The following is a 10,466-nucleotide window of genomic DNA, read 5'->3' on the forward strand; positions in this document are numbered from 1 at the left end:
AATGACCCTACTACACCAGTGGGAGGCGGTAATGCGCTAAACCTGCCCAATCTGCCTGAAAGAAGAAGAAGAAGAATTTAAAAAAAAAAAAAAAAAAAAAATCATTTGCTACAATATAAATCACACGTACACTGATAGTTATTGTTAGCAAGATAACACTGGCTAGTTAACAGCTAACTTCACGAAGGCTTTTCCATTGTATAGTTAGTCGTTAACGTATTAACTAGCTTGGTTACGCTCACTGGCTAGTTAAACGTTTTCTAAGCTACTAGCTGTTTCCTGAGAGGGTTAACGCTGTGTTAATCGTAAAACACCAAACAATGGACAATCTTGAAACACCTTACGATGTTGAGGCTGAATTCATTGAATGCACGGTAAGCTAGCTAACGTTACCTGCACTTGATGAAGTCTCTGACTGCAAGGTTCAAGAACGAATCTCAGCATGGCTTTCACAGGTGTTTTAATGAGTGTCTACACTCAGTTGCAAGTTAATGAGCCAACTAGTTATAAGTAATGTGCTTTAATACGACAGACCTGAAATAGACCATTCCTTCATAAAGCTTATAATCAGTTTTTGTTGAAAAAGCTTAAGATAGATGTTGATTCAACTCACTGATTATTGAGGTTGTAGATTGTGGTACTGTTGGCCAATACTGCTATATACTAAGATTTTATCCACTTAATTTATAGCTATGAGTATAGGATAAGGAGTTTTTTAGTTTAGCTGTGTCTACCCAATAAAATGGCAACTGTGTGTATGTTATACCATTGTATGTAGCTATGATACTGATCGATTGAGGTCTTCTGTTTTGCTCCAGGTCTGTGATAAATCCATAAGGGGAGAAACCTTGTACAAGATCCATCTGACTACACCAGGACACATAAAGGTACACAGCACCACTTCCTGGTGCAGATAGCTGTACAATCTGGAGGTTGTGTTGAATGCTAACACAGCTAAAATACCCAGTGATAGACCTATAAGCTAATGGTCAATGGGCAGTTTTACTGTGACTAGTGTTTTAAATTTGCCCTGCTTATTTTTCTTTGCATTCATTCACAAGTCTTCCACAGGTTCAAGGTAAAATTCATAGCAGTAAACAAGGGGTGTCCAAAAGTGATATTTCACTATTTTTCCAAGCTGCTGACATAATTTGTGGACTGTTGTTATATTTCTTGTGTATCCTGGGTTCTTACCTACTGCTGCCCCGCCAGCCAAATACAATATATCTTGTTACGTCAAAGCCAAATAAACTGGTGGTACAGTGTGTCCCGGATCAGTGACAACACCAGGCAAAGTGTTCTACCTTTCTTCTGAGTCAAAGTTGAAGCTGAAATTCTATGCACATTTTTATTTTGTATATGTGCTTAAATTTTGCATTCTTGCTACCCTGACTAAATAAGCGCATAGTGTTACGTCACTTCTTTACCAACAACATGCAACCAGGCAAAAATGAATGCTTACCAATTTTAGTCTTTGACCACTGTGAAGACAATGTCCTGGTCATTCTGGAGGACTACTGTGTCTCTCAGGTGTGCACCCTGCAGTAAGTTTATGGCACACGTGATGGCAAGATATTAACACATTAAGACAGACTTATAAGACCTGATCTACGTTTCCCTCGTGTTGTCTGACATCATCATATGTGGACAGTTGTGATGGACACAACTGGTTTGCACCAACAGCGACAGGTTTCGTGTTTCTGAAAAACATGATCTGTAACTGATCTGCATCAATCCCCTTTCGATCTTTTCATGGTTTGTTTCATACGGAGGATGTCCTTGAGCCACTGTCCCACATCCACTTTAATATATACATGTATTCTCTATCTGCTTCATATGGAAAAATATTTTTTCCAACTCTTTCTGGAAATTTACCAGCCCAGGGCCTTGTAAGATTTCTGGAAATCTTATGCCATTGCTTTTGATTTGACCAGAAATACCAGGGTCAAACACGTGAATATCATAATGTTCTTGCATCAGACGGTTGCTGCTGCTTGTTGTCATGCTCTGTGACTTCACTCTCAATGTTTTACTGCTCTTTATTGCTGGAAAGTCAGACATGGAGGACTGATAATAAATAAACATGGACAATACTTTTACAAACTGAGCGTTATGGATGCAAAAACGGTTTCCACACTGGCCGTGTAGCAAGCCACAGTACTGCTGTGTGGTCAGCTGTGATTCGGCAAAGCTCACTGCCTATCCACTGTTATGCACATAGGTCTGAGGAAAATAGACTTGAATAGTAAAAATAAGCCTCAGATCAGTGGTACAAGGCCTGTAAGTCTTGCATGACTTACATTTCATCTGGAAGGATCATGTCTTATGGGAACAGACATGACATTATGTTTGACAATGAAAGCGGTGCACAGATAATTTAATCCATTAGAGTCCATGTACGAATGAAGTTTGAGAATAGAAAGTTGCTTGAACATTAGTTCATGTCTCTTCTTGGTTGTGTTGAAAACTGGATACTGATTCGCTGCATACAGATATCCATTTTCTCATTAAATTTGGTCTTTCACTGTCATTATAACCTTTTCCTACTAAGGCGGCTTAATATATGCAGTTACGTGGAGGAGGACATGCTCCCTTCTCATTAACTACTTTATTTCCTTATACACTCATTATGAAAAAATGTAACTTAAAGAAGACACGTGAGGATATGTACCTTTACTGCACCTCAAGTGAGGTGTGGTTTTGGTTAACAATTATGTACCAAACAATATGCTTGTTTCCATGATAAAACTCTTCCTAACCATTTTAGCAGTGGTTAACTATAACCAATGTCCTGTTTACTCAGCAATGATTGACTTGACTTTTATTGCTCTCCCTTCATCCCTGGCAGAAAGAGGACGTCATTGTTGCTGCGGGTAAGTAGACTTCATCTTCAGCCTTGTCATTTTGTTCTATTCTGGTCTTGAGTATATTTGCTACCTGTTCACATTGAGGTAACAGAAGTCACTCAATCAATCTGTTGCCTGGTTTTAATGGACGGCCTTTTTAATGATCCTCGTAGAATGGTCATGAACTCAAAACCAAACGATTACATGTCATTTGATTTGACTGTATCGAAAATGTGTTCCACCACTTTAAAGGCAGGTATACAAACTTCATGTTTTCTTCTTAGTTTCATTGAGGGGAATCTTGACTTGCCTGCACAGAGTCCCGACCTCATCCCCTTGAAAACCTTTGGGGTGAATGGGAGCCCCCCACCTCACAAATACTCTTGTGGCTGAATGAGAGCAAATCCCTTCCAGGTTCCAAAATCTTGTGGAGAGCCTTCCCAGAAGAGCAGAGGCTGCTATAGCAGAAGAATTATGCCCATGGTTTTGGAATGAGATGTTGAACAATCACACAAGTGTGATGTCCACATACCCCACATAGTGTATGTTGGACAGTTATTCAGCACAGTTAGTTTGCGGAGAGAATAGTTTTCGAAGTGGCCAAAATGGTTCGACAGCTGCATAAATCTAGCCCATCTGATTACCAGACCAATGTAGGTCTTGTAATAAATTATGTGTCAGAACTGGCCCAGTTACACTGGTTTGATGCTGGGTACTGAAACTGGACAAAGCTATCCAGAGTGCAGCTACCTGGATCTTGCTCATTCGGATCAGCCCAATCTGAACCCCCGAAAGAGTGGACAACAGGTGTTCCACTGTGCACCTTTTATAATTGCCAGTGTGACAATTGTTCTTGGAAGTTGAATTATGCTGGGAAGAATCAAAATCCTCAATGACTGATGGATTGGCAGTGTTCTCCTTCTGCACAAAATCAGTCAGTTCAGGCTCTTCTACTGTAATCCCATTCCATACGCTGGACTACTGTAATATTACTGCATAACAATTCTGTGAAACGTTAACTTTACAGGTTGGATGACAAACATCTTGTATAGTCCTGTCAGTCACTGATTGTGTTGCTCAAAACTGCCTAAATTTGGGCTGACAGGCTCTCGCATTCACCAGCAGTAGAACACTGACAGCGCTTCCAGCTGGACTGGATCCAGCCTCAGATGCAGTGGCGTCAGGGAGTTGGGATGTAGGCAAGCTGGGCTTGGTGCACCATAAGTGAGGCTGGTGAGAGGCTTCTTACACGGTTGTAGCCTTGTTTCTTGGTTTGGACTCTGTGGGCACAACTGGTTTGCCACCTTCATCACTAGCAGTCTTCTTCTATGAGTTTGACTTGCGACCTGTTGTTGCCCACAGATGGAGATAGTGCCCTCTGTTGATGCCCTTGAATTCACTTTTTTTTTTATTGATGAACAACATTCATTCACCCTTCATTCAAATGCGTGGTACTTGTGCAAAAATGGGCAGCACAGGCTCATCCATGCCTACATGGCTGCCCCAAAACCTACTTTAGCCAAATTTGGTGGCTATATATTAGACAGAGCAGGCTAACATTCATTTAATTTGGTGCTTGAACATCAGTGAGTGCATCAACACTCAGCTGCAATCATCCTGACTCGGCTGGTCAATCGCTATGTAAACAAGTAAACATCTCTGTAGGTCTATGCAGAGAGGTGTGTTATGGGGAACTGAAGGTTGCAGAGGCTTGCACAGGAGCTGATCTGTACACTAAATGTCAACAACGTATTGTGCATTCCTGCACATCAAGCAAGCTGATTGTTGATCCAACTTTCTGATTTGAGGTGGGTTCAAAATCAAAAAGGAAAAATAAATTTATGATCCTTGCATATACAAGAGACAGCCACGGAAGTTCTTCAGAGAGAAACCTGTGCAAGTTCACTAACATGCAGCCTGGAGAAGCATGTTCTGTATCTACCTGTCAAAGAATGCGATGTATGCTCATAGAAAAGTGGATTTCAGTTTGTTTAAACTGAACAAATAGCTGCGACATTCTCATATTTGAGTGAACATACAGACGGGTGACAAATTAAAGGGAAAAACCTGAATAAATGAATGAAGAAACATAACGAATACAGATGCTTGCAGACAGGTGCACTGCATGGTACAATTAAGCAGTTAACATCTAATCATGCTCTGTTGCCTATATAAAAATGCTGAATAGGCCAAGTTGATTCTGCTTTTGTATCAAGATGGCAAAAGGAAAAGATCTAAGTGACTTTGAAAGAGGATTCATTTTTGGGGCACAGATGACAAGAACTTCAGTCACAAAAACTGCTCAACTGGCTTGTGTTTCAATAGGAACAGTGACTAAAGTGACATCTGCATGGGAAAGATGTCAGTAAACAGGGTTGGAAATTGTGATCGACAGCTCACATTTGATGACTGTGATGCTCGGGCATTAGTGTGATATGTAAGGAAAAACAGAAGAGCAGCTCTTCCTCAGGTGACTGTGGATGTCTGGGAAGGATGTGATCAGACTGTCAGCAAGAAGAGACTGTCAACAATTTCATTGAGAGGGATATTGTAATATGCTTGCAGTGCACAAAGCCCTCATTACAGAGATGAAGGGTCACTGAAAGTTTTGAGTATGAAAATGATGTGAATCATATGCTTTGCCCGTCATAGTCACCAGGTCTCAACCCAATTGAACACCTATGGGAGATTTTGGACTGACGTGTTCGCCAGCGCTCTCCACCACCATCATCACCATCTTTTGGAAGAATAGTGTTCATCCCTCCAGTGGAGCTCCAGAAACTTGTAGGATCTATGCAAAGGATCTTTAAAGCTGTTCTTGCGGCACGTGATGGCCAAACACCTCACTAAGACATGTCATGTTGGTTTTTATTTTAATTTGTCCACTATTTTTTGGGATTTTTTTGTATGGTTGGAAAAATCGTTTCCTGCTACTGTTGGGTAATCGAGGTAACATTAGCATTTAGCTGTTTTTGTTATAAGATGGATATCACAGGAGGCCAAGGCTGTAATGGATCACCAGGCATTTTTTCTTGCAAAGTGTTTATATACCATAAAATCATCATTGTCAACATGTCTTTACCTGAAGGCTATTGCGCAGCAACATCAAAGCTACAGGAGAGGTGGATGTAAGTAGAGCAGAATTTTAACCGAAATGTTTGAAGCTGTACCAGTGGCGATCATAAGTAAAAAAAAATTGTATGGGTACTCATTTGTAGTAGTCAGATTTCTGATGTCAAATTGAAATTGGAGAGCTCAACCTTTTAGGCTACAGCTACAGTACAGCAGTCTTTACTTATCATCTCCCTTACACTTCTTGGCCTATCATGTGCATAGGTGATCATCTACTAAGAAGGCTTAAGGGAAATGGTTGTGACATCAAGTGCATATTGAGGCGCTTAATTTTTTTCAATGCTCAGTTCTCAACAAGTCTCATGTAACTAGGTGTCTGTCTCATAAAGCTTGTGGTGGTCTGGAAAAATTAAACAAGAAAATACAGTGGGTTTTAGCTAAAATACCTAAAATAAATACATTTACATTAAAAATAAGGAGCACTGTACTGGTGTACTGTGCTGTGATCTAACCAGCGAAGTGATATCAGCTAAACAACACGTTAGAGGCATTCTACACTTAAGTATTATACGCACTGTACATATAATACTTTATGATATTTGAAACCCCTCTCTGTTGTAATATTTTCCTTTGCTAACTACCAGTGTTTTGGTTTCTCAGGGCTTGCAGTTAGGCAACACACCGTACCAGATTTTAAGGACATTTTACAATATCTGGATTACTTGAAGCTTGATGAGCCCATCATCGGTGAATAACCTTATAAAAATAATTTTGAATAATTTTGATCTTTTTTTTTTTCTATTTTAATTTGATCCCTATTTAACTTTTTTCTGTTTTCATTTCTTAGGTTTGAGCTATTTGGACGAAGTGCCTCGTAATGACCCACAAGCAGGACCCAGATATTTATGTAGACTATGTCATCTGACAGCAAACCTACCAGAAATGGTCCACCATGTGATTGGACGTAAACACAGGCAGAAATACGTGGTAAAGCACTGTAAACATTTTCAGAAACCTCCGGTTGATGTTTTTGAGTGTTTTCTTTGCATTTTAATTAAGAGGATGAAACAAAATAAGAATGCCTTACCTTTTGTGTTTGTGTAGGAGCTGAAACGGCCGGACTTGGTGACCTGGGATAAACAATCCATAATAACCCAAGGAGGAAAGATCATACGTGCCAGAGCAGAAATAATAGAAAGACAGGATGGACGAGGAAATCCATTGGTGGGACAAACAAATTTCAGTAACGAAACATGTTGAATATTATTAAATAATGTGTGCTTTTAAAATCATCACAGATTCATTTTGAGTGTAACATACATGCTTTGTGCAAATTTTTTGTTATTTTCAGCCAATGGCAAAAAGAGGGATTGAAGGCACGTTAAACATCTCAAGAGGTACATTCATATTCATATCCATTCCATATCCAATTTTGCACTAACAAATGTGAAAAATTGTGACCTTGTCCTTTTAAAGTTATGACATACATTTAATGCTTTTCAGGTGATCTAATAATACATTCTAATTTTAAAAAAACAGATCATCAAGCAATATTAAATGTAATAATTTTTTCTCAACAAATGATGAAATGACCACTGCTATAAATCAGAGGAATAGTTGGCCTAATTTCATCTGCAGTTGAACAGTTTGAGTCACTGCATGTAGCATATGTTTGAGGGCCACTGCAACTGTAAAGGAGCTGTCTATAACAAATATGCAAATTAATCTATACTAAGTTTTTATTTATTTTATTTATTTTTTATTTTTTTAAACTCTTTTTTTTACTCCTGTTCCATAGTTCCCCTAAGGCAGAAGCAAAATAGGGACGGAAGTATCGCACAGAGTTTGACCCAACGAGATGTCCCTTCACACTTTACAGATGTCGAAGACTATAAGGATGAGTACTCTCACCAAGGGAGGTATCCCCCAGTTTATCCAAATAAACCCCCTTGCCACGCAAATGAACCTTATATGAGCAGAGACAGACAGATGTGTCCACGGGAGGACAGTGTCAAGCGTGAACACATGGAAGAGGAGCCACGCAGGGGAGATTACAGAGTAAATAATATGTACAGACGAGAATATATCGACCTTGATCATTGTAGGGAATACGAAGAGGAATATGTTGAAGAAACACAAGGAAGAGCTGCACTTGAGCCAGGTGGTGATACCAACTATGATCCTAGGGAAGAGATGCTGATGCCCCATGACCAGGCTCAGCATGAAGAGTATTACCCAGATGAGGCTCCTCCTAACAGAAGACCCTACCCAGAAAGAGATCCTCTGAAAGAGTTCTACTCTGAGGAAGTTAGGCGTGGGCGAGTTTGTTCAGAGTATCAGCCCTCACAGCCAGTGTACCCAGAAGATAAACACCAGTGGTCTCTGGACAGGGAATCTGGTAGACATGACAGTATGAATAGAGCAAGTAGGCAGGGATCAAGGGAACCAGAGGTCAAGAGGAGCAGCTTTCCCACATGTATGGAGAATGATAGAATACATGATCGTTTGTTCAATATTATCAAAGATTATCAGCACAAAATGAGAGAAACGCATGAAGATGTGGCAGTTTCTAACCCTGGGGCAAGCAAAGCGGGACCCCCTTCCTCCCAGAGACGAGTGGAAGTTACTAGAACCATGTCTGGCATCCCAGCGCCATTCAGGCGCTTTCTGACAGGGGCCACTAATGATGAGGGACACGGTAAAAGAAAAAGAAAAAGTCGCTTCTCTGATGCCACTGCAGAGGAGGTGGAATTAACAAAGGAGATGTGAGTGATAATGTACCTGGTTGTTTAATTGTAAAAATTTAGAAATCTGAATCTTTTAAATTGTTTGACCTAATGCTTTGTGTTTTCATCTTCATACATTATTTTTTTATGGATATGTTTAATTTTTCCTCGAAGGTTCAGTTATGAATATGGACCTCCAAATCCAAAGTTTGCTGGGTTTCCTAGACCAGTTAGTGTACCATTGAGACCTGAAACCTATGGAACACAACACCCTGACCTCTACAGAGAATCACAGGTAGTTCTTTGTCAAATTACGCGATTCTGATTAACTAGTAACCTGCCAATATTTTATTGTCCAACTGCACTAATCTAAAACATGCACTCACCTTTTAAGTGTAACTGATGTTAAGCCTGGTGCTTTTTTTAGAGCCCACATCATACCAAAAACTACCAAAGAGAAGGCTCTGGGTCAGAGGGTGTCTTTGATATGCTGGTAAGATTATGAATTAGTATTTGCAACATACATTGCAGTGAGGTGTTTGTTATGCAGCCACTCAGAGACGGGGGGATTTTACCTTTCGTCTTTTTCCCCTTCTAGAAAAGCATTGAAATTGAGAATGCAGAAGAAGCTGACTTCCTTAAGAACAAACTTTGCAGCCTTCTGAAAGAATTCAAGTCCAAAAAATCAGAAAAGGCTGTGGTATGTGTCACCCTGCACAGGGCCAGTTTTTCTATTGAACATGTGCTTTAATTTGCTGCCTCTCTGATAAAGAGTAGAAATGAATCAAAGAAGAATGTGTTTTTGTTGTAGCAAAACAGCCAAAGTCGAGCAGATTCAGACCTTAGACGACCACAAGACTTCTGTTTCAAAGATGATCACAGGGGACGAGGCTGGAAGCAACAAGAGTACATACCCGATGAACGGCTCCACAAATACCAGCATCCTGTATACGGGGAACCCGTGCACTCAAATAGAAGCCGTTATGAAGGTAAACTTTATCATATATAACATTGCACTCTGTTGAACTTCACACAACTGATTTTCCTATATGCTGCGTATCAGGCTTTAATGGGTCAGTTCATGCATGCCTCAATAAGTTTTGAGTTATGGTTATTGGTCATATTTGACAAGATATTCTTCATTAAAACTATCATATGGAAGAACAGTTTATATAGTGTGAAAATGAATTTGGAATTTGTTGTCTCACATATTTGTGTCTTTTTCTGTTAGTTATGCATAATCATTCCGGAGGCAGTGTGCGAAGTTTAAGCTCTTCTTGTGATTTTATGATGTGATGATAATAAGATAACAATAAGATATGTATTCTGGTTTCCTCTGTCACAAATACTTCTGCATTTTTCCATTTCCCTTTCATTTCACATTTAAGTTCTTTTCCTGATGTTTTTTTTTTTTTCAGAGGTCTTCGGATGTCCCAAAATCTCTCGGACTCCACATGCTGCCCATCCAGATGAGCCAGTACATTTTCCTGAGAGGTTTCAAGAACCCATGCACCATCGTGACCACCGAGCTAGTGCCGAGGAGTATTTTGACTCCCATTCTACTTCACCTACCCTACACATGGAACAAGAACCCAGGATGCACAGGGGCCCCCGGTACTCCAAGAACCTGGACAAAATAACCTCCACCCTCCTGGAACTTGTGGCAAGGAAATAATCACATTTCCATAGATGTTCTGTAAACTAAATATCCACACTTATAATGGAATACCTTTGTTGTGAAAACATGATTTAATGTTAAATTTTCTTCTCCCTGTTTTTAGGATGTTTGTCTTAGACTTATATGAAGAATTTGTTTTTTGAA

The 10,466-nt window shown here is 39.8% G+C and overlaps 1 protein-coding gene across 2 annotated transcripts; it reads left to right on the forward strand.

Moving 5' to 3' along the window:
- Positions 1 to 113: 113 nt before the first annotated feature.
- Positions 114 to 10,411, forward strand: si:ch211-13c6.2 (uncharacterized protein LOC100000125 homolog). Of its 2 annotated transcripts, XM_040121493.1 has the most exons (13): positions 114 to 374; positions 819 to 887; positions 2,849 to 2,873; positions 6,579 to 6,665; positions 6,766 to 6,905; positions 7,023 to 7,142; positions 7,270 to 7,315; positions 7,717 to 8,683; positions 8,819 to 8,939; positions 9,072 to 9,137; positions 9,243 to 9,344; positions 9,456 to 9,633; positions 10,063 to 10,411. In XM_040121493.1, the coding sequence occupies exons 1-13, from the start codon at positions 321 to 323 to the stop codon at positions 10,317 to 10,319; spliced, it is 2,232 nt and encodes a 743-aa protein (XP_039977427.1). In that variant the 5' UTR covers positions 114 to 320; the 3' UTR covers positions 10,320 to 10,411. The 2 variants fall into 2 exon arrangements, with proteins under 2 accessions (XP_039977427.1, XP_039977428.1); XM_040121494.1 differs by lacking the exon at positions 2,849 to 2,873 and having other exon boundaries at positions 337 to 374.
- The last annotated feature ends 55 nt before the right edge of the window (positions 10,412 to 10,466 follow it).

The sequence above is a fragment of the Xiphias gladius genome, chromosome 24 (assembly GCF_016859285.1).
Source record: "Xiphias gladius isolate SHS-SW01 ecotype Sanya breed wild chromosome 24, ASM1685928v1, whole genome shotgun sequence".
Classification (NCBI taxonomy): domain Eukaryota; kingdom Metazoa; phylum Chordata; class Actinopteri; order Istiophoriformes; family Xiphiidae; genus Xiphias; species Xiphias gladius.